The sequence below is a fragment of the Barbus barbus genome (assembly GCF_936440315.1).
Source record: "Barbus barbus genome assembly, chromosome: 31".
Taxonomy (NCBI): Eukaryota; Metazoa; Chordata; class Actinopteri; order Cypriniformes; family Cyprinidae; genus Barbus; species Barbus barbus.
Window position 1 is genome coordinate 7,978,907 of NC_136759.1, and position 24,317 is coordinate 8,003,223.

Sequence of the window (24,317 nt, forward strand, 5' to 3'; positions counted from 1 at the left end):
ATTTAAAAAATGAATGTCTATGAAAAGACATTCCGATTTGCTACAGGATCTAAAAAAAAAAAAAAAAAAAAAAAAAAAAGTAAATTAAATGCATTTGTCAACTATGCTATGCGAATGTAATATCATTTTCAAAATGCAATAACATGTTAGTTTTATAAGTCAGAAATGGACCTTCCCACTTTATTGTCCGAGCAAAAATGGAAACGCAGACTCTTCCGTCGATCAATAATCTCACCTGTAGCTCTTCCAGCCCTCTCTCAGCCACAACCGTTCAACAGTAAGAGACTAAACCAGTCTATACAAAGTTTATACAAAACCAGGATGTGTGAAAAATACCAACATATCTGACTTACACGAGTCAACGCGCACTCATACTCTGACATGTTTCCCGTCTTCTTTAGTCTGCCAATATATTCATACTTCCGTCGCTTTGAAGATTATGTCCCATTTCAACTAATCCAAGTCATTTATTTGAATCTGATGTGGAATAGACGCTGATAATCCTTAATTGAGAGCACAGTAAAGTTCCTGCCTACGCGTGTATACCCTTCTAGCTTCGCTCAAGAATGCCAGAGTACTTGACTTCCGGGTGGCGTCATTTTTAGGAAGTCCCGCCCCCTCGAGTCCTTATAAGGAGCTGTGTTTACCTTAAAGAGGAGATACGTGTACATGAAACGCGTTTCATTTGTGTTCATGGCAGGTGAAAGGTTAGAGGTAGGGGTTCGACCTCTGGATATACGAGGCTGTCAGGCCTCTGGGTGTTTATGCTGACCCCTCGAAATTTATTAACAGGGTCTCTGGTAAGGATCCTGTTACAAAGGTGTCCTCCTCAATTAGAAAAGCCATGTGCCAGACATAAATTGGAATTTATGAACTTCTCTAAATCATGATCCCACTGTCATTGCATGTCTAGATATCACCTGTAATTTAGAGTTTTCTAAGTCATGCTAATTAGTAAAACCAACTCCCCTGTTAAACTGCATTCAAATCTTAGTATACAAGTTTTTTTCAAGATTATAGGATTAATTCCTGACAAGCAAATAGAAATCTAATACAGATCAATGTAATCAAAAATCAGAGCTCTGCTTCAATTTGAGCCAGATTCAAATCTCAAGATTCAAGTTTTTTGTTGGATTGTTCAGTTAATTCCTGACACACAAAAAAAAACATTTAATTAAGCATTATTATGAGACTTATTTATTAACATACACAAAGTCAAACAAGCATTGCAGCATCAGTTTCTTGTCCCTGTACTGATTATGGTCAGCAGTTGGGTTTTATAGTAATAATAATAGTTTATTTTTCCACAAAGGGAAAATTACGGTGGTGATAACAGTGTAAAATCAGGTATAAAGTGTATAAAACAATACAATACATTCCATAAAGCTGAAGTGAACAAGACGGCACATGAGAGAACATAAGAGTACAATCTATCTATCTATGAAAGTGCATTGTCTTCAGACTTCAGCAGAAGACTCATTCCCCAGGTTCAGATCCTTCCAGTGTCTTAGGTGGATCCTCATGATGTTCAGAAGTACATCTGACACATCCACTCAATTTATCACACTGGAAAAAAGAAAAGAAAATATTGTTATTCTAATATAGCCTATATAATTAAACATTGGTGCATGGCATTAGCAGTACGCTCCAATTTCTGACTCTTAAAACATATAGGCTGCTATAATTGCTGTACGTTTATACAAGAAATCCTCCTTTATTAATAGTTTTGCATTGAATGTTGTCATTTATTACTTGGAGATTTATGTAAAAGTTAGAAATTAACTACATATTTGTGTATTAGTATGGCTGTATTTATATATATATATATATCCTCCTGAGACCCAGCTATGGAGTTTTTGCCTCTGTAATGAACATTCTATTTTAGTGAATTTCTGAGACCTCACATGCCACAGCTTTAAGTCTGGATGTCCTGTACAGAGCACATTCACGGCTTTATATAGATACTAAATGGTTGGAAGCTTCACCATGACCACTCCCTCTCCAAAGGTCTTTAAATATGGCTAAATTTAATTTAGTGAAAAATGTTACGTCCTTATGGAAACATGATTATATTTTGTAATTGTCATTTAAATCTGAATAATTTTCAAATTGTTTGTCATAAAGTAACACCTCAGGAAAATGTTATGGGTTTTCAAATTCAAATATGACTTCCTGTTATGAAAAAGGACATCATTTCATTCATGTCCACTGTGGAGGACACCAGGACTAAAAGCATGTTTACTATGCATTTTGGGAGACATAACAATTGAATAGGAAAATTAATTATTTATCAATTGTCTTATGAAATATTAGATATTATTATGAAAATCTGGCCATTTATTACTCCCATTATGACAATTATTTTTTCAACGTGCTGTCCCAACAGAAACACATTAATATGCAAATTAGATAGTGTATAGATACACTGTTTAATGGGAAAACCAGTTTATGGACATTTTTACACACATATTGCATAAAACAAAATGGTATATCAAATAATTTTGTTATATATTTTATAACATAGTTGAGAATCATCCTTAAAGTTTAGTATAAAAAAAAATCCTGAAACCTAAAAATTGATGGGTGATTTTTTAAAAATCCCATTGTTTTTGCCTTTTTGCTGTCTATTCATGCCATTTTATTTTAAAATACATTAGTATTAAAAAATACTAAATTCACAAAACTGTTGGGGGGGGGGGGGGGGGGGGGGGTCTCAGGAGGATATATATATATATATATATATATATATATATATATATATATAAATGGGTTTAATTGAAATAAAGTACTTGGGAGTCTGTCAGTACTTAAATTTGGATTATAAAATACGTGTTAGGATAATCCAGTATGTATAGAATTACAGGCAAAAAAAAAAAAAGTTTGACTTTTTGTGACCTTTTAAAACCACATTGGCGACAACTTACATCCGGATGGATCTGGTTCCAGCCTATTCCAAGGTGCTTCTGCACACTGCTTGTGAAATATATCAGTTTATTCCTTAAAATCCACAATAAACCCAAAGAAAACGGGTTTGCATTACTGTAGTTTAGTGTGCTCTTCTTCTGAGCGCAAACTACACAAGTCCATGAATAATCTGAGTTCAGTTTTCGTAAATTTGTGCCATCCAGTCGCAGAACCAGGTTGTTTTTTGATACAACTATATAACGATGGGGTTTAAAAGCAAAAGTATTGTCCGCCGTCAGTTTCGTCTTTGGCCATTGATTTGATTCACTTGATGCTTTCCAAGTTAACATTTTGTTCTCAGTCTTTGTGGATCTTTTGACCAGAAGAGATTGACCATTTATCGAAGATTTTCCTGAACAGCCCGTTTCAAATCGCACTGAAACTCCGGGAATCTCCACTCGCTCCCTGTTAAATATGACTCCCCAAAGAGAGCGAAAAGAAGATTTGACCGAGTCTCCACATGTCACCCCGAGCCCGTACACTTCCGCAGGAGGCCGCTTCTTGTTCGCCTGTTTCCTGGCGAGGATCTTCCCCTGGCAGCGGAGCACAGCTGACAGCGCTGACGCGGAGGGCGTCGAAGCCATCGCACACTGTCTTGTGGTTCTTTTAAATGCAGTCCTTACGTTTAACGCCGACTAAAATCTCTCTTTGGTGGGTTGAGCGACCCTAGAACCCGATTTGACTCTGATGGCTCAGTTTACCCAGCGTTAAATCTTGCGTCAGATTGAGGGGTGTTGGTTATTCAACCTGCATGTGGGCAAAATCGTGTACTTCACATGTCCCCCTCGTGTACACCGTGTGTGCGAATTGAAGTTATTTTTCGAGAGGATACTACTTTTAATTTTAAGGCACTTGCAGGAAATCAGGAAAAGTGTGGAAATCACGAAAAAGAGGTTCCTTCAGGCAAATCAATTTAAGAATGTATTAGTCAAACGCCAAATATCTTTACGACATTTTAAACTAACACGTTTTTTTTCACAAAATGTGAAATGTACATTAAAGTAGTAACAATATTGACAATTTGTCAATGGTCCGGTTCAATAATCACACTGTTGCTGTGTGTGTGTGTCTTTTATGTAGAAATTTGAGTGAAGATTATATAAATAATAATCTCCTAATTTAGCATTATAAATACAATATAATTAATATATAAAACAAATTGTAAAAAAAAGAGCAAAAACATAGCCTCTAACCTATATTAAAAACGTGCATGATCTTGACAGGCTGACAGATGCTATGTTGTATAAATAAACGTGCCTTTGCACAGTTATGAGGACATGATGTCCCAAATATTGAACTGAACATATGCTGTATTTTGGATAGGCTCAAATTGCCTGTGACCCTCGTAGAGTATAAAGTGGTGGAAAATGGATGTAATTTAGGAGAACTGGACAATTAGGCCTTACGGAAAGCAAAATCCGACTTCTTCAAGAGTCTAAACTGTACTTTTAAATGTCTGCACTGTACAGAATGTACACTGGAGGGCATTTGAGCTCTCTTTTTGCTGGACCTAGTCTGTAGGCAATAGTGATTAATGCTAAACAGGACTGCATAATGACTGGATAGGGGAACTGAGAGTTTGGCAGAACCAGCCTGACACATGGACCAAACATTGGGCTAAATAATGCATTAAGTGTCCAACAGTGATTTGTCTAATATTGTCCAAAATGTGCAAGTATGTCTGGACGCATGGTCTTGACTCTTGACATTAACAAATAAATAGTAAATGTTTCTACCATTCAAACTATGCAAGTTAGGTTACTTGAATTTTAGTATTTGTATTTGAGCATTGTTTGCTATCAAAGCAGACCTGCAACATATTTTTGTTTATCTGCTGTTTTGTAATTGTAGGTATATTATGTCACTCAGACAGAGAATGGTCTTAACCGTTTATTATTTTCCACTTTGGCCTCTTCCCATTTGTGCAAAAGAATAAAAAAATATGAACATAAACCATAATTATATATCAGAGTATATTATTTACATTATGTGCAGCATATGTCAAAGAAGTATCTATTTGTAATAAATGTCTTTCTAACATATGAAAGAACATGTATGAGCTTACATTAGTGTTGCAATGCACATTTTTAGACTGAGGTGATTTGCATTGGTGAGTTGTCAAATTTTTGTCCTTTACCACATACCATAGATAAGAAATACATGAAAATACATAATTCTTCATGAAATCGAATGGCATAGTAATATTGTATGATAATATTATTATTTAATATTTTCTATTTTTTTAATTTTCCATTTGAAAAATACAGTTAATCTCTGGTCAGAATAGACATCATTGTTGCCTCTTGTTCTTAAAGACCTTTGCAAAGCAATGTCTCAGTTTGTGTAAAATATGTCTGTGCTCAATAGACTTCAGTGCATCATATATTCAAGTTTTTCCAGTTCATTCCTATCGAGCCTGTCTGAAGCGTCTTGCACAAAAGCAAAAACATGCTGTGTTGTGTTCAATGCAGCAGGCTCCACCAAGAATTGCTTGTTTTGCTTTGCCCGTCATCCTTCCCGAGCACTGTCAATTTCCTCATCTCTCAAGGCAAAGTAACTGAAGAAGTTTGGTTCTGGGATGGTGTATTTTGTTTAAAGGGCATCTTCACCACAAAGGTGAAGATGCCCACCAGCATTAAAGCCACAGTGATTGCGATGATGGCTGCAACAACGGTATAATAGCACTGATTGGAATACATTAACCTTCTCATGCGACCCCTCATCCTACTTGGCGGCCTTCCCACATCGATCATAGTTGCCTGGCCGAGACCTTCCTCCATTACTCCAAGCGGGTTACCACCCGCCTCCTCCTCTTTCTTCTTCAACACCGGCAGATTTAAGAAGGTCCTAATGGAGCTGTTTGGTGGAGGATTCTTGAGAATGAGTTTGCCCTTGCTGCGTTTAAATCGTACAGAAAGCGCCCGTTGCATCTCGGCCGGAAGTTTGCGGAATATGTCTTCATTATTTCCCAACTGTGGTAGATCTTGGCCGTGTCGGATTTCCGTCAGCTCCCGACACATCGGACAAGTCAACAACTTTATCTCTGGAGAATTCACGTTGATGCGCGCCAGGCATTCCAAGCAGAACGTGTGTCCGCATGAGAGTAACTTGGGAGCTTTGAAGACGTTGTCGAAGCTGCAGAAGCACACAATGCACTCTGTGTCCTGCAAGTCATCTCTGGGTTGCTCGGTCTTGTGGTGTCCAGGCTCAGGGTCGCGGTCTCGCCTCCTACTCTCCTCGCTGCGACTCCGTTGTTGCCTTCCTCCCTCTTTCCGGTCCCGTGCTCTACCTCGGCTACTTTCTCGACGCCGGTTTTCTGCATCATTGCTGCGGCTTCTCCTAAGAGGCTTCTGTTTCTGTCGTTGCTCTGAAGTTCCCAGGTTGAAGCTGCCCTTGCTGTCAAGCTTCGGCTTGACGTTGGGCCCTTTTTTGCTGCCCTGGGGTTTCTCTTTGCTGTCCCTCATCATGTAGAGCCTTAGATCCACAGGAGCAGATTAAGAGAAAAAGGTAGTGTTGAGTAGAGAAGCCTGCGATGGAAGATGGAGCAAAACACTATCAGTCGAGGTTACAAATACACTCCATATAAAGCTTTAGTTTAGAAGAACCATTTTGGGTTCCCAAAAAACCTTTCAGTTATTAAAAGAACCATTTTTAGTGTGAACAACATTTGAATAATCCAAAGAACCTTTAGTGCAATGGAAAGGTTCCATGGATGTTAAAGGATTTTCATGGAACCATAGATGCCAATTAAAAACCTTGTACTATCAATGGTATTCAAAACAGTCACATGATTTCATTACGGCTCTGGAACAGATTTAAACTTCTGTGACTTAAAAGTGCGGCATGACCTTTAAGAGCTTGTGTATGTAAAGTTGGAAGGAACAAACTCAGGTCACTAAAGCATACAGCTCTGTAACTCCAGGGTGGAGACTGTAAACTAAATTGTACCATTAGCTGTCAAGTGTAACAAGAACAGCAGTTTAGTCAGTCATCCACTAGTGGTTATTGCTTGTTTTTCGTTTTATTCCATTATAGGCCAATTTGACCCAACGTTCATCTTTTATAGTTGAAATTGTTAACCAAGGGTTATTCTTAACCCTATAAAGTCTACAATGTCATATGTTACACAAAGGCCTCTATCAATCTAATCAAAACTTTGTTGAAAAACCTGTCTTGCACAATCTACTAATAGTTTCTATTTTTGACAATGCTGTATCAAAATGAACACATGCAATTTGTTTTTTTTTAGATTTTGTCTAAAGGTTTAACAAGCTCTTCTTTTTCAAAGTAACATAATTTTGAGTTATCTTGTTCCATGTTTTACACTGTTCATAAGTAATCTTGGGTTAGGTATTAACACACTGTAGATTTGAAAATCTCAGGTTACTGTTCTTATTTGCATGATTATGAGGTTGATAACGCTGAATGAACATGAACTGAGTGCACAAACCGTTTATCCATCTGTGGGAATTTTGCCTGGTCAATTCATACTTAAATTACAAAAATAATACTCAAGTCATATGCTGAAACTACATGCTGTGTGTGAAAGTTTCTGTTATTGTGCAAAGTGCATGAATAGTATGAGGTAGTTTGTAATCACTTGTTGCTAAACAACATGCCGATCCATTTTAGCACTATATTGTTTCAGTGCTAACTGCCTTCAAATTGACAGATTAACCCAGAATTAGTTTGAAAATCCCAAAAGTGTGTTTGACCTAAGCTCTGAAGTCTGACTGTACAGGAATGCAAACCAGAATATCAAGGTTTTACAACAGGGTACAGATCGCAGTTTCATTCTGTATGCTTATGGTTAAATAGGAATGTCTAATAGTAAACAATGACTTGTAATATAACTAAAATCTAGGTTCAATTGAGTTATTCTGGAATCAAATATAGTCCAAGGTTTTACCCACTGGCCATTTAAAACACAGTCTGCTTTTATCAAAATGTTAATTTTCAGGTGCATCAACTAATTTAGCCAGAACCGGTTCTTTTTCAGAACATGTTGGTATAATTAACTTATTTTGAACTAAATGACTTCCCAAATTGAAGGCACACACCCACATGTTCAGCACAAACCAGATAAAGTCGGTTGAGACCTATCACTAATTTTGACAACACACCCTACATTTACAGGCCACACCAGGGCTAGTTGTCATACTGAAAGCTTGTTTTTGAAAGCCAATTGCTTTTAAGAACACAACTTCAAGAAAAAAGTATTTGCCGCTATAAGTTCCCAAAAATAATCAGAGAAGATAATTTAACGAACCGATAGCAGGGCATGTTTTCACATTGAAATAATAGAACTAAGCAGCCTATTAAAAGCTTTTTAAACAGGAAAAAATAATTAAACGCATAACATTGAAAAACGTGACAATATATACAAACAAATATGATTTTGGAATTTTAGTTTGTAGGGCAGAATTCACAAAAATGTGTTTGACACCAACATACAAAACAACTACCAGAAAACATATTTTTGTAAGTTGACGTGACATCTACCCCCTTTTTTTTTTTTTACCTGCATTTGTAAACTGACTAGCTTAATTATTACTCTACATTTGCATTCTGACTAATCATTTAAGATCACATCCTTCAAAATGAAAAGTGATTCTTTGAAAGTTAAAAAAAGTATTTCTAAAAACATGCAACTACCTATGAGCTGAAGAGCAGTTGAACCCAGATGTTCATGTGTCTCTGAAGTACGCCTGGCTCCAGAAGCACATATTCCAGTCTAGGTGTGCATTAAGCAAAGCAGCATGAGAGGCCTTTTCTGTCTTCCTCAGTTATTTCACTATGGTTTTCATTATCTGTTAGTTAACGTAAGCAACATGTCTCCACCTCTTTGTGTGTTTTTCTTTGTCTGTCCCTCCCTCTTTCCTTGTACCCTGTCATACCTGTTGAACTCGCTCAGGTGCTGTTCGAACTGGCTTCAGTTTGAATGCAGGGACTAATATACCCGTTTTATTTTTTTCCCACATCCCTGCTGACCTTGAATGAAACTGAACCAAACAAGTGTGGATATCAATGCTCTATATATGCGAGTCATGTTTGTTCACGCAAAAAATCACAGATATGTTGCTAGGGTATTCAGAGTCGTTGCTAGGTGGTTAGTTACTAATCCAAGTCTAAAGAGACCGCCAAATTCTCCTTAACAACACTTAATTATGTTTTCTCACTTGGGATGAGAGTCACGTTGGTTGTTTGACAATATTTCTGTTATAAATGAGACAGATTCCATAACAAATTATTAGTCCATGTTTTTCCTACTCCTCTACATTTAGATGGGAACAATACGGAAGTTTATGAAGATCTCAGGAAGTCGCTTATAAATTAAGTGACTAGGTTAATATTATTCTCTCACACACACACACTACCTAATAAGTGAGAAGGAAACACTCCCATTCCAGCATGTGAATATTTTATGTGTATTGATGATTTGTACATTTTGTAAACAAGTTTGTAAATGAGGGAGAAGCAGTCTATTCTGTCTGGTCTTTACTACGTAAGACTGTTTGATGATTTGGTTTCAAAATCAATACTTGAAATGCAGAGGAACTTTTATAGCGTGTCGATTTACACCAAACACTCTCACTGAAATTCATAACCATCTTATGTTTTGGCAAATTCGTGTCTAATTAGTAAGAATTTGTATAACATTTTTCACAATTTTCATACGATCTAATTACGACCCATTGAAGGATAGGTTTAGGGGTGAGCCTTGTGCATACTTTCTTCTTTATACAAATCACAACATATGAATTCATATGAATTAAAAAAAAACGTCATAAAATAGTGACATTTTCTCGAGATGTCAGGTCAGTTCACATATGTGAGAGAGTACAGTGGAATCCAAAAAACATTCAAAAAGACTGAACATGGAATCTGAAAAACCTTTCTAAAGGAAAACAAAACTGAACATGGAATTTTGAAAAACCCTTCAAAAAGAACCCAAAATGGAATGCAGAATCTGAAAAACCTTCGGAAAGAAAGTGTTAAATTAACAGCACGACTCACACAGAACATTTTTTCTTATTCCACTACTATGTTTTTCAGTTGTCTTCCTGTATGCACGCGGATATGTTTGCTTCTTTTTTTTAAGTTCAACTTTTAAAAAATGCATTTCTTTTTATTTTTTTTAAATACCATCATATTACAATTCTCATATTTAATTGCAAAATGCATTGTCTGTGAATCACCCCTAAGTCATGGCCTAGTTTACCTCCAAAAACTCTTGGCGTTATTTTGGATCACATAGTCATAAACGCAATAAACATACGTGACCATATAATATTGTCAATCATGCAAATCAATTTCTGGTTAAGGATAAACATTTCTGTTGATAATCAGTTTTACAACATTAGCTACTCATTGACCAATGGCTAATTTCAGCTGTTCTTTCTGTTCATCTGGGAGCTTTAGGGGGAAACTACAAATAACTGGAACCTATCAGTCATTGACTGCTGGCTATATATTAAACTATCAGAACTTTTCAAGGGACAGAATTGCTATTTTTTTAGTAAAAAATAAAAAACAGCTCTTGGATTGAGATGATATATCCACACTTGAATATTCGAACAAACTGCAGGGTACGCCTGTTGTAACACATTAACCTTTCTGTATTAATAAATCCATTTTATTGCACAATTCTGTCCTTTTATATTGATGTATCAATGGTAAACTTTGCCACTGTCTGTGAAATTTATCCATATTACTATTATGGATTACTATTACTATTTTGAAGTATGACAATTTCCTGGTTCTCTTTCCTAAACATCACGTGTTTTAGGCGATTACCCGAGGTGCAGGAGGTTTAGCATGACATCACTGAAAACATTACCTACAACTGCATGACCTTTGATAATATCCTTCTTTTGATCCACATCTCTTTAAATAGTTTCAGAGGTCAGATCATAAATCAGTTTATGAACAATAAAAAAACACCACGTGTATACTTGTAATCAAAAATAGATTTCCTCATTCAAACACATGAAAACAACTTCAGCTGAAACATAAAAATTAGGAGTCTCCAAAATACTTTAAACGGACCAGCAAATTACCAAATGAAACGTCTGATCATTTCCAGTTGAACACTGATGGAGTTTCTCACATCGCTGATCTCCTGTCTGTAAAAATATTGGCTGGAAGAGTCTCTTGCTCGTCTGATCTCAGGATCAGCCCAGCTCTTCACGGGCTTTGCCTTGTTTGCGGGGCATCTTCTTACTGCTGCTGTCCTCCAGTTCTTTGTTCTTGTAATAATGAGGAGCCACTTCCAGCAGCCAGCCACTATCAATCTCTATCACCTGAAAAGCAGATAGAGCATTTCATATAAAGCATACTTTTACATTTTCTGAAGAAATATTAAGTGCTTGCCCATGCAAAACTTGGGTGGTTTTGGTGGTTGCCAAATCATTACTATGTGGTTTCTAAGGTGCTAAGAATGGATTTTGGTGCGTTACTATGTGGATAAGTTGTTGCTTATAAGTAAAAAAGAACCAGTCTGTTCCAATACCTAACCTTAAAGGGATAGTGCACCCTATAATGAAAATTCTGTCATTAATTACTCACCCTCATGTCATTCCAAACCCGTAAAATCTTTGTTCATCTACAGAACACAAATTAAGATATTTTTGATGAAATCCGAGAGCTTTCTGATCCTGCACAAGCAGAAACGCAATGCAAAATAGTCCATGTGACGCACAAGTATTCTCGTAGCTTTATAAAATTACGGTTGAACCACTGATGTCACATGGACTATTTTATCAATGTCCTTATCAGTGTTGGGGAAAGTTACTTTTAAAAGTAATGCATTACAATATTGCATTACTCCCTAAAAAAGTAACTAATTACGTTACTTAGTTACGTTTTATGGAAAGTAATGCATTACGCTACTTTTGCGTTACTTTTTAAATATGAGCAGGGTTTGATAGATTTTAAAACAAGAAGTTCTATATATAGCAAATGTAAAAGCCCTTTCACACCAAAAAGTGTAATGAATAAGCCTCAGGCTGAAGGAAAAGTAAATTCACGTCGGTACAGTAGAACGCAGGAGAAAAAGGTTCAACACTCTTCAGCATTAAAAAAAAAACAGAAGCACAATTGTTAGTTTATCTAAAGCCATTTTTGCTTATTAGTATGGTTGAACTGGATCAAAGGTCAGCAGCAAAGACACTGGTTAATAAAATGGGATTAGATACATTTGTGTAAATGGGGAAAAAAGTAACTGGTGTTACTTTTCTGAAAAAGTAACTCACATATTTTCTTGTAAATTTAAAAGTAATGCGTTACTTTACTAGTTACTTGAAAAAAAGTAATCGGATTATGTAACTTGCGTTACTTGTAATGCATTACCCCCAACACTGGTCCTTAGTACCTTTCTGGGCCTTGAGTGTGGTAGTTGCGATGATGTCTATGCAGGGTCAGAAAGCTCTCGGATTTCATCAAAAAAATCTAAATTTGTGTTGAGAAGATGAACGAAGGTCTTACGGGTTTGGAACGACATGAAGGTGAGTAATTAGTGACAGAATTTAAATTTTTGGGTGAACTATCCCTTTAATATCCATCATTTACTCAACCTCAGGCTCATGTCATTCCAAACCTGTACGATTTTCTTTTTACTGTAGAACACAAAAGAACATAATTTGAAGAATGCTGGTAACCAAAACATTTCGGGTCCCATTGACTTCTATAGTATTTGTTTGTCCATATTATGGGCGTCAATGGGAACCAAAACAATTTGGTCACCAAAATTCCTCTAAATATATTATTTTGTTCTAAAAAGAAAAAAAAATCATATGCAAGTATGGAATGACATGAAGGTGAGTAAATAATGAATGAACTGACATTTTTGGGTGGACTACCCTTTTAATATGATGCTTGGATGTGATAACATTAGTGATGTCACACTAAAAATACCTCCATACCTGTCTCATGAACTCTTTGGTGGTGAAGACCAGCTCGTGGTAGATCATCCAACGGGGCTGTTCCTCGAAGAGTGAGCTGTTGGGATGGACGAAAACAGTCTGCTGGTGTTTGACTGTTTTATATCCCCCTTTACTCAAGCGTGCCGTGTGGTAGAAATATCCCGCAGTCACCGCCTGGAAGAAAATGCAAGAAAATCACATTTAGATCATAATCTGATGTTGTAGTACTATAATGTATTGATATTTCTTTTTTACACATCTCTAGAATACTTGGTTTTGGTTGGACAGTAGTGGCATTAAGTGAAATATTTTTCAAAGTGACCACTAAACTACATAACTGACTGATTATATTTTGCAATAATTCAACTGTTGCTGAAATCAGACAAATCAAAAAATAGGATGTGTGGATTGTTATTCATACCACAAATGATTATTAGTCAACTAAACTGCATTAATCAATGCCAAACACCTTTAAATATACAAAAAGCATCTGGTAAAATGTAGCAACACACAGTCAGCAAATATGTATGTATTCAGCTATTGTGTTAGTCTGAATGTTGAAATACTCTAATATGAAAAATCACATTGTCTTTTAAATACTGTTGAATCATCGTGACACTAGTCTCTCACAGAACAGGAAGTGCTAAAAAACACACATGAGAGACACATATCTACTCAGTCTTGACAGGTAATTTCATTAAGTTTGTTTGAATGTTCCCTGTTCAATATTTTTTCCCCTCACAAAATAGCATTGTAACCTGGACAGAAAAGAATATGTTAATCCTGGCTTAAGCGCAATGTGAAAAGCCCTAATGAGACAAGCAAGCACTTACCTTAGTATTAAAAATGCTAATTGTGCCACAAATTCTACTTCAGTGTTTTTAGCCGGTAAGGGCCACAAGTAAGAGCATCTTAAAACTTTAAAGTTAATTCAGTCTCTAAAGCTAAACTCAGGTTCATAAAGTCAAGATAGCAATCACATGCAAAGCAGCAAGCTTCTGCACAAACACAATATCACTGGAGGAAATGTGAGGGGGAATAAGGAAATCACCTTGCGAATGGGCACAGTGTCACCGCTGCAGCTGGACAGTTCCACTTCGATCCTGTCCATCAACCCCTCCAGCTGCTCACGGACGTCTCGAGCTCGCTTCATGGAGCGAAACTGGATGAAGTTCTCGAAGCACCACTGAGTGGAGTAACCGCTCTCTACCCACTGACAGAGAAAGAGAGAAACAATTGAATGCATTTTCTTTTCTGGCAAACAAAAATTGTGCATGCAACAACAAACAGCATGAGCCGTGAAGTCTAATTCACGAACAAATGATTCATCCTTTTAAGTGATTCTGTCATAAATATTTACAAAACAGTTTCTAATCAACTCCCTCAATGATTTGCAAATCATTATTTGGTTAAGTCCAATCTGAACTGAACATGGAGCAACTCTCTGCCCAATGAAGAGAAAGAGAGAAGGAGAACAACTCGGGTAACTCGCTTATAGGTTAACGTTTTAAATCAGACTCACTTAGGCAGTGAATCGGTCAGAGAATTTACTGAGTTTACAACTGACTCCATCACTGATTTGTGAATCATTATTTTGGTTATGTCAAGTTCAACATGAACAGGGAACCACTCTACCCACTAACAGAGAAAGACACCACTGAATACTAATGAACACAATAATTGTGTGTGTTGTGCATGCAACAACAAACACATCAAAAGCAGAGAAGTCTGATTCACAAATGACTCTTATGAACAATACTGTGATTTATACTTTAGGTTATCAGTCCATTTTATAAATGGTTGTTCATGTGACAATGTGCAATTAGAGATACATATTCACATTGTTTTGTTAAAACAAAACAAAAAGTATGGATGAAAAAATTTGAATATTTAACAAAAAATACACAGAGGGTCCAGCTGAAAGGTTGAAGTGATTGTAAGAAAAACTTTGTCTGGGACTATAAATCCATTTGACTTTTTTCCCAAAAAGGCATAAATATTCTGACACAATGATGATATTGTATGGCACAAATACAATCAGGATCAGTAGAGTGAAAGCATTACTGTAATGAATATTTACTAAATACAGCCTGCTTCATAACTTAAATTGAGCACTTCTGTAATCTAGCAACTAAAAAATGCAGCGTTTTAATGCAGTGTTTCTGCTGTTTGAACAGTCATTCTTACAAAACATTGTTCATTCCAAAGTTATAATTGCACAAGACATGTCCGCACAGTCCTGCATAACCTGTTCAGCAATGAAACTGCTGCAAAACTCCCATAAGGATGTCACGCTAGATGAGATGAGTATTCTGGCAATAACAAATCATTTTTGTTAGCCCAAACCGGGCTTTAAAAGTGTACAAAGCCCATGCTTTGAGCGATATTTCCAAGTGCACACATAAACACACCTGTGTATATACATTGAGCAGCACCATGTGATCTCCTCCTGGTACCACGAAGTTCATTCGAGCGTTGTCGGCATGAACCACTTTGTCCTTGGGGCGGTAGAAGATGGAGTTGTTCACTGACAGCATGGCCGCGATGGTCAGAATCTCCTCAGAGCACTTATAACTGAAGGACAGACCAATGAACAATGTTTAAAACATCACAATAACAACTCCAGGTAAAGGGAAATGATGAGTACATAACAAAATTTGTATATAATTGTTTCTTTGTAGTTTAGACTCACTGTTCAGAAGCCAGAATCATTTTACTCAGCATGGGATCCACAGGAAGTTCAGCCATCCTTCGGCCAAGCTACAGTGCAAGAGGAACAAAATGAAATCAAAACCCTGGACGAAAGAGATAAATATTGACATTTTTTCCATAAGGGACATTCATAAATGGAAAGCTGTACAGTAATTTATTTCTAGTTCATTGATGGGTCCAGAACCCTTATTGACACCCAGCTTTTTGTTGTAAACCTCTTTGTGAAAGTGTTGTGAACACAACTGAGTTTACCAAAGTTTATGAGGGTTTTAAAAACCAAATGTATTCTAAAGTAGCATAATTACAGGGTTATAAAGATTGTTTGTTTTTTAGCACCTTAGTGAGTTCACCAAGGTGATTAAGGGCGCCCAAGGCATAAAGCTGCTCCAGCGCCAACACCAGCGTTTCGTGAGGAGGAGGATCCATGAAGTCAAAATGAATCAAGTCATTTATGCCTGACACACGAATCAGGAAAAAAATGTTAGATATTTTAAGCACATATTAAAATACATGTTCATATTGTGTTTGATTATAGGGAGTGAATAAGTGTGTCAGGCCTATTTATGTATGCATTAAAGTTCCAGTTAAAAATTATCACACCCCAAAATTGCCATGGTTTGTCATAAGAAAAATATTCACAAAGACACTCAACATTACAACCTTCATGGAATGGCCTAAAAAGCATTTGGACACTTAAGCCATACTTAACATTGTCTGAATATATTTCAGAGAATTTCTCAGAACTAATTACCCATCAAACTGGCATGTGGATATGTCACGGTGAAGTCATGAAGAAACACTGATTCCTTCATTCTTACCAAGACTTTTGAGCAGCAGAACCACATTGCCCAGGTTTGTTCTCTGGATCTCAGGGATGGAGGTCTCCTCCATCTCATGTTTAAAGGCCCAGGCGGTGTACAGCCTAAAACATTTCCCAGCAGCCACTCTTCCTGCACGACCTGCTCTCTGATTGGCAGATGCCTGCATGATAACAAAACACATTATCAATCTCTGCTTCAAAACATCAGTAATAACCACCATTTTAACCTTATTAAATAAAAAAAGCATAACTAGTTTTATCTAAAAAAAAAAAAAAAATTCATGAGACTTAAATGAGTGACTCAAGATTCAAATGTCAATAAATAATAAGCTCCTGTCGCCATAAATTTAAATGACGTGATAATTAAGGTTATTCTTATTATTATTATTACTGATAATAATTTATTTATTTATTAATAATATTAATTAATAATGATACTGATTAGTAATAATTATTATTTTTACTATATATTGCTATACACAATATAATTATTTATTATAATATGTTAATATTTTATTATGAATATTATTGATGATACTGATACTACTACTACTACTAAAAATAAAATTTGTATAATTTTATAATAAATTATTTGTACTTATAAGTATTAGCAATAATCAAGAAAGCAAATAATTATTATTACTGTTGCTATTTATAATCATTCATTATTAATAATGATTAATACTAACAACAACAATAATAAATGAATAAAACTACATTGTTACATTTGTAAATCTAAATTACTTCTTTAACAATTGTGGGTCCACTGCACACTTCACAGATCAATGTTGTTGTTAGAAGCTTCTCTTACTCGTGAACAGGGCGTGACAATGAGAGATTCCATTCCTGTTCTTGCATTGTAGCTCTTTTGTTTGCAGAAACCTGGATCAATAACGTAGATGATGCCGTCTATGGTGAGAGACGTCTCGGCGATATTTGTGGCCACCACAACCTGTAGCCCAAAAACACCACACACAGTCACTAAAGAAATTCATATTCCGAGTTTAGCATGTTTATCAAATAAAATAAAGACAAATATTTCCTTAAGAATTTGCATCAGTCTGGTTTGTTTGATTTTATTTTGGATAAAAGCATCAGCTAAGAATAAATTTACAAGTAAATATGTGTATTCTTCCAAAGATTTCATGCTGCCCCCTCCTGGATGACAAATGGAATGGTGTTCTTACTTTGCGTGCTCCAGGCGGAGTGGGATTGAAGATCTTGGCCTGCATGTCTGAAGGCAAGTTGGCATAGATGGGCAGAACGATGAGTTCAGATATCTTTGTGCCCAGTCTCCTACATCTCTCCTGTAGAAGTTCACAGCACGCTTCAATCTCCTCCTGCAACACCAGAGGACACAGGAAATGTCAGTATTACCAATATAAATATCATCAACACAATTGATGATCCACAGACTGTCTCGATATACATAATACACAAATACCAGAAAGTTAAATCTTTCTGGCTCATCACAGCTTTTCTATTTCGACAAGCAAAGTATTTTTTTTATTTTACATATTTAGTGAATTTTATATATTTATACATTATAAAATAATATCATAAAATATTAGTTTTTTTTTAATTACCCCCTTAAATAGCTATAGTGCAGTTCACGTTTGTTAGTTGCGCTGCAGCTCCAATATAACACCTCTGACACCCTTGTTACCAATATAAACAATATATTATAAATATACCTGATTTAAATGTAAAAAATTAAAATATGTATAATAATAAAATAATCAGCTACTTTTTTTATTTATTTAATTGTACGTTTATTTGTATAGCTCTTTTCACAATACATATAGTTTCAAAGCAGCTTTATAGAAAATGCATGTTACAATCAACCAGCCAGAGGTGACTGTATCAAAGGGAAAAATTGATAGTGACGTATTGGAAAAACTTTTTACTGCTACGTCGAGACTCAGATGCAACACAGCTACTCTTAATAGATTTATGTATTGATAGATAAACTCATGTCCATCCATAAATGAAATATGAACCATAAACAGACTGAGTGCCAAGGACTGACCTGTCCTGTGAGGAAGACCAGTACGTCTCCAGCCGGCTGAGTGACATGGATCTGTAGCACTGACACGACACATGCTTCCAGGTAGTCGGCCTCCGGAGCCTGAAACAAAAGACAAATGATATTAACAATATGCAACGTACAAATGAAAGCAAAAATAGATGAGAGAAATCACTAAACTGGATTTTTACACCATGTCTGAGAAAGTCTAGTCGATAAAGCGATAATTATTTTCATGTTATGACTAATACCCAATAAATGGCTGATATTAAAATTCTATACTTTTTAGACTAAATAAATCAATTAAACACTAAAACCTCAAATCAGTTTTAAATGCTAAAAGTGAATTTAGGCATCACAACATTACATGAAAATTGCATGAAAATGGAATTAATTTGTTAAAGATTACATTTAACAGTTTTATCATTTTTTTTCTTTTATAAAGATTAACTTTAATGAGCATTATAAGGTGTTAAGTTCATCTAAATATAAAAATAAACATGCACAATTGAATATACAATACATTACACCCCAAATATATGTCATCGTATGACAAACTGAATATCTTGTGCTTTAATCACGGTCCATTACCTTTGTGTAGTAGATATCCACAGGAAATCTACGACCTGGAATCCTAAATACTGGTGCGTCATCAAAGAAGCAGGAGAAGCGCTCGGTGTCCAGAGTGGCGCTGGCCACCAGAACCTTCAGATCAGGGCGGAAACGTGCAATGTCTTTGATTAGACCGAAGAGGATGTCTGTGTGTAATGTTCGCTCGTGGGCCTCATCGATGATGATCACACTGATCACAGAAAAACAGACAATTAAAAATCAATAATGAAAGCAATGTTGACAGTCATGTTTTAAACTGTCAAAAATATGAATTCTGTAAGATAAGTTTTTACCTGTAGCTGGCGAGGTCGGGCTCTGTAAGAAACTCTCTGAGTAACATGCCGTCAGTCATGTATTTCAGGATAGTGCGTTCTGATGTACAGTCCTCAAAACGGATACTGTAGCCCACCTATGGAAAATATGACAACATAGCTGCTCAAAAAACTACAAATTTGCCACATATAAAAACCACAATGTTCAGGTATGCAAATACTTTAACTTCTCATATGTTCACAAACACAATGGCAAATATGAAGGCTCGTCATATATAAAATCACACTAAAAAATAAAAATAAAAAATAAAATCACAGATGCATTATGACCTCATTTCCTAGTTTGACACTCATTTCCTGTGCAACTCTGGCTGATACAGACATGGCTGCCACTCTTCGAGGTTGAGTACAGCCAATCTTCATTCCTCCGTTAGTGTAACCCTGATAATGAAAAGACAAAACAAGCAATAAATGCAACTTTTTTTTATTGTTTTGGAGCACAAAAAAATAAATGGTAAACGTAATGGAAATATAGCTAATGTGTACTATTGATGCTCACACATCAAACTTTAGCTCCAAACCCCACTAAAGACAAAAAAAAAGAGGCCCAGCATGTTCCTGATACTTTATATTCTTGTGTGAAGAAAGGCACATGAACCAGTATTGGATACACAAAAATCTACTATTTGCCAATAAATATTTTTTATAACAATTGCGTACATCTTCCTGGAGATACTGAGGGATCTGGGTGGTCTTGCCAGATCCTGTTTCACCCTCTATGACCAAGATCTGGTGGTCTCTGATGGCAGCGAGAAGATCTTCTTTGTAAGGAAAGATGGGAAGGCTGCGTCTCACTTCCTGGATGGATTGCTTCTGCTTCTCAGCTTGTGATAACTCCGGTTCACTTTCCTGAAGAAAATAGGAAGATACAATATTGTTATTACTTCTTGTATTAAAGACATGGAAATATAATGAATGCACAGTATCTAATTTTTCAGTGATGTTAACCATTTCTGAGAGTGTTCCTTTCATAGTAATGGCCGTGCTGACGAAGTTGATCATCTCCTCTTCCTCTAAAATGAGCTGGTACTTCTCCTGCTCCTCCTTTATCCGGCGTTCCCGCTCTTCTCTGGCCCCGAACTGCAGGGTGGCGGTGGCCACTCTCGCCTCCTCCCAGCGGCCCTGCTCCCCACCTCCCTCTCTGGGAGTCTCTTCAAACTCCAGGTCCATGTCTTTTTGAGGAATAGACTGAAAGGAGGGGACAGAGGATAAGAGAAAAACAATATTTTAATAATAAAGTATGCCAAATAAATTACCTCATGGATATTTGTTTAATGTAAAGTATATTTGTATGAATTTCCAGCAAAACAAATATCTGATATATCAAAGGTCTGATAAGATGTTTTTCATGTCTTTGAAAGTTTCTTAAGCTTATTAAGGCTCCATTTATTTAAACAAAAATACAGTAAAATCAGTAATACTGTCAAACATTATTACAATTTAAAGTAAATGTTTTCTATTATAATACATTTTAAAATGGAATTTATTCTTGTGATGCAAACTTAATTTTCAGCATTATTACTCCAGTCTTCAGTGTCACGTGATGCTTTAGAAATCATTCTAATATTCTGATTTGCTGCTTTGATAAATAGAAGTTCTAAAAGAACAGCATTGTTCTGAAAAATACATCTTTTTTTAACATTATAAAAGTTTCATTTTTAAAATAATTAACTTTTTCAATTTAATAGCAACTGATTTAAATATCCCAGTCCTGTTATTTTGTATTAAAATATCCCATAATCCCCCTGTAGCTCATCACGTAGACATACCTTGTTTCTTTTCTCCTCTGGCATGTAGTATCTGTTCTTTCTCTCCTCTTTTTCTTTCGCTCCAGCTTTCTTGTAGTCCTGTGCCAGGTCTCTGACCTGCCGCTTGTAATCTAGATCTTTCTTTTCTCGATCTGTGAGGTTCTGAGTGGAGAAGAGGTATTCCTCGTCCTTAATTTCAGCCTCGAGGTCATCAATCTTCTCCTGCTCTCTTTTGCTGAGATACTGCCAACGTGCCTGTTTCCTTAACTCTGGAAGCTGAAGAGACCACACTGAATGTTAACAGATATCACCGTTGCTGGAACATTTATTAATCAGGTCAACATGTTTACATAATCAAATTTCCAAATAACAACAGAACATTTTTTGTGCATGTAAGTACAATTAAAGACATTCTCACCATTTTCTTTTGATCCTCTTCAGCCATTTTGATTTTTTTTTGAGCATCCTCATAAGCCTGAGATGATGAAAACAGACAACGCAGAACATTAGCCCTCATATTTTCCCAGATCATACAGAGATCCATCAATAAGAAACTAGTACACATTATTTTATTGCAGTAAGATCTTGTTTTGCATTACCTTTTTGTCAGTTCTCTCAAGTATGTGTCTTGTCTTGTCTTTGTCCTTCTGTTTCACTCGTTCAGCAAATGCATCCCTCTCTTCCAGATCTTGAAGTCTCTCTCTCTCTTCCCGCTCCCATTCTTCCTCCTCCTCCTCCTCTTCAGCACCTTTTTTTGGCTCGCCCATGACTTTAGTGCTGAAAAAGTCAAAGAACAAACAAGAGAAACCATTGAGAACAAAAGCACAATAATAAAATGGATGGTTGTCACGTTCTGATTGAATGAGCCAAAGTTAAAGTTGTTTTAGCCCAGGGCTTTTCAAACTGGGGTCCAGGGACACACAGGGAGCCACAAGGGAATGCTAGGTTTTGGTGTAAATATTTAAGAGAAAAAAAATGTAAATGTAAAAATAAATAAATAAAATACATCCAATGAGTAGGAAAAAATTACCAATGTAACTTAATAGAAACGAAATATATATATATATAAAAAAAAAAAAAGGTTTTCATATATAATATTATTTTTTCACAGTATAAATTCTTTATACAAGACATGGCTTTAAAATTTTAGAACGGGGGTCCGTCGCAAGAGGATCTCCATATTTGGGGGTCCGCAGCATCTAAAAGATTGAAAGCGCAACATAATTACCTCTTTTTGCTGTCCTCTTCACCGGATGATGAACTTTCATCTCGTTTCTGTCTGAGGTGTTTTCTCTTCTTTCCTTTGTCCTGGTCTTTACTTTTCTTCTCTTTTCCTCTTTCTCTGGCCGTCTCTCCATCACTCTCACTGTCCTCCAGAAGAGTGTAGGTTCTGTTCTTTCTCTCCATTTCCATGACTTGTCGTTCCACCGCCCGGGCAGGTTTTTCTGCCACATGTTTCTTGGGAGCCTGAAATGGAAGGTCATTACATTGATATGTAAAAGTATATCTTAATTTATGAATTCCATTAAACAAACTGAGTGAAAGCACTTACTTTGTTGTACAGCTCATGTGCAAACGCTGTGATTCTTTGATCAATATCAATTGTTCCGGTTTGCTGAAGCCGAGCCACAAAGTCCTGAGGTCCAGAAGACTTCTTCACCAGACCTATCATGAACTGGGCCACATACCGGTCACTCAAACCCAGGATGTCATGGAGCTGGTCACTAACCCACTGTTCCAGATTGGCCATTGTGACTGTGCACAAGAACACAACACATATAGTTTTACACAAGACTGTATCAACAAAGATTTCACTATAATATAATGTGAATCACCAGATAACACAGCAATCTAAACGCAACTGTGCGTGACCAACTCGAATTCAAAACTTCACTAAAATAAGTTTTAAATTTAAACTTGTGTACAATAAGCTGAGACTGTTATTTTCCGATACAGAGAATAGAATTAACAGCGGACACTTCATTCTTTTTTTATTTATTGATGTACTCAGAAGATTTATGCCCATTAAATAAACTGCACGTGTACAGTCAGATTTGTGTTTTATGCACATAACCAATACAAACACGACTGCATCATAATTCAGAAGAAACTTCAGACTTACGTTAGTGCAGTAGGTGTTTCTCAATGTCAAGGATACGTCCTTGGCAGGACTGGTCCTTCCAAGTCACTTCCTTCAGAGGCTAGGCGAGGCTCCTCTTAAGCATTCGGAGAACACGTAAATGGAACAGGCTAGCAAGTGCACGTTATTGCGTCATTACGTCAGTGGAACGGTCCGCTTTTGGCGCTGAAAAATGGAAGTGCAAACATTACTGGTTTGGTTGCTGTACAGCTATCAATAACGTAATTTCTAGAATTTATAATATCAATACGGTAGTAATACTTTTTAATACAAAAATGTTTTTTTAAGTAATTTGTAAATATACTTACATTTGAACGCATATTGCCCCGTTGGCGCTCCGACTCCGCTAACGTCCGACATTTTTTATTTTTGAGCAAGATAGCAAAGCTGCGCGCATAGGATTGTGGGTGATTTTAGCGCGCGAAGAGCGCGAAGGCTACACTTATGCATCCTTTCCTGTGTATGGGATATTTTTCGAACGAAGGACTCAGTCCTTGGTTGAAATTCCGAGGATCCTCGACATTGGAACAGTCCTTCGACGGATGTCGATGACGTAGCATCCTCGAAATTCTGGCTTCCGAGGATCCTTCCTTGACATTGAGAAACGCCTAGTGTCTCCACACGCTCTCTCCTGTGAAAACATTAACGCTACTTCCGGTATTGGGGGTCACTAGGTTCTGAGTGCGACCTGTCAAAATAAAAGTTTGAATAAAACGTTCAGACGTGGTCTGGCAATAGACACAAAATAAAAGTAATTAATATGAAATTAGTCAGACGTTGTAGTTGCCGCTAACTGTTCTGCTAAGATGGATTTTAATAATTCTCCTGACAATTAAATTATCGCTCAGATCGTCAATGAAACAGTCAGCGTGGCCACGTGGTACATGTTAATTTTCCCAGCGCAACTCGGTTTATTATTTATGATTATTAGATAAAAACATTAGATATATGTTACTGGCTGGATTTTATTTCATGCAGTAATGCTTGGAGACAACAGACTGTAACATTTACATATTTTAGTGTAGAACTGTTTCCACTGA

General features: G+C 36.4%; 3 protein-coding genes across 7 annotated transcripts in view; all 3 read right to left on the reverse strand.

The window, feature by feature from the left end:
* Nucleotides 1–576, reverse strand: part of LOC306851361 (alpha-1,3-mannosyl-glycoprotein 2-beta-N-acetylglucosaminyltransferase-like) — a 9,055-nt gene extending 8,479 nt beyond the window's left edge. Inside the window, exon 1 of one of the 3 annotated variants that reach the window (XM_079387537.1) lies at nucleotides 354–576. The gene's annotated coding sequence lies outside the window, so the exon portion shown is untranslated. Of the gene's footprint in view, nucleotides 1–235 lie in introns of all 3 variants that reach the window. The other 2 variants (XM_079387538.1, XM_079387539.1) reach the window with 2 other exon arrangements.
* Nucleotides 577–4,842: 4,266 nt separating this feature from the next.
* LOC306851170 (E3 ubiquitin-protein ligase RNF183-like) lies at nucleotides 4,843–8,892 on the reverse strand. 2 transcript variants are annotated; one of them, XM_079387305.1, is made up of 2 exons: nucleotides 8,620–8,892; nucleotides 4,843–6,491 (listed from the first exon to the last, which is right to left on the reverse strand). In XM_079387305.1, the coding sequence occupies exon 2, from the start codon at nucleotides 6,429–6,431 to the stop codon at nucleotides 5,508–5,510; it is 924 nt and encodes a 307-aa protein (XP_079243431.1). In that variant the 5' UTR covers nucleotides 6,432–6,491; nucleotides 8,620–8,892; the 3' UTR covers nucleotides 4,843–5,507. The 2 variants fall into 2 exon arrangements, with proteins under 2 accessions (XP_079243431.1, XP_079243432.1); XM_079387306.1 differs by having other exon boundaries at nucleotides 4,843–6,438; nucleotides 8,620–8,760.
* Nucleotides 8,620–23,960, reverse strand: LOC306851161 (pre-mRNA-splicing factor ATP-dependent RNA helicase DHX16-like). Of its 2 annotated transcripts, XR_013782482.1 has the most exons (22): nucleotides 23,884–23,960; nucleotides 22,690–22,892; nucleotides 22,366–22,604; nucleotides 21,737–21,914; nucleotides 21,556–21,612; nucleotides 21,159–21,413; nucleotides 20,338–20,577; nucleotides 20,050–20,238; nucleotides 19,660–19,770; nucleotides 19,351–19,466; nucleotides 19,037–19,247; nucleotides 18,449–18,547; nucleotides 17,607–17,759; nucleotides 17,231–17,371; nucleotides 16,418–16,580; nucleotides 15,936–16,054; nucleotides 15,580–15,647; nucleotides 15,299–15,461; nucleotides 13,939–14,100; nucleotides 12,888–13,061; nucleotides 9,902–11,267; nucleotides 8,620–9,862 (listed from the first exon to the last, which is right to left on the reverse strand). XR_013782482.1 is itself a non-coding variant. In XM_079387291.1 (21 exons), the coding sequence occupies exons 1-21, from the start codon at nucleotides 23,918–23,920 to the stop codon at nucleotides 11,139–11,141; spliced, it is 3,207 nt and encodes a 1,068-aa protein (XP_079243417.1). In that variant the 5' UTR covers nucleotides 23,921–23,960; the 3' UTR covers nucleotides 9,365–11,138. The 2 variants fall into 2 exon arrangements, 1 of the variants encoding a protein (XP_079243417.1); XM_079387291.1 differs by having other exon boundaries at nucleotides 9,365–11,267.
* Between the last annotated feature and the right edge of the window lie 357 nt (nucleotides 23,961–24,317).

Coding starts and splice junctions, on each gene's coding strand:
- LOC306851170 (XM_079387305.1), bottom strand. CDS start 6,431: ATGATGAGGGACAGCAAAGAGAAACCCCAGGGCAGCAAAAAAGGGCCC.
- LOC306851161 (XM_079387291.1), bottom strand. CDS start 23,920: ATGTTTTCACAGGAGAGAGCGTGTGGAGACACTAGGC. Junction 21,414..21,555: donor AAGAGGATCAAAAGAAAATG/GTGAGAATGTCT, acceptor TGGTCTCTTCAG/CTTCCAGAGTTAAGGAAACA. Junction 17,372..17,606: donor CTCCGCCTGGAGCACGCAAA/GTAAGAACACCA, acceptor TTTGGGCTACAG/GTTGTGGTGGCCACAAATAT.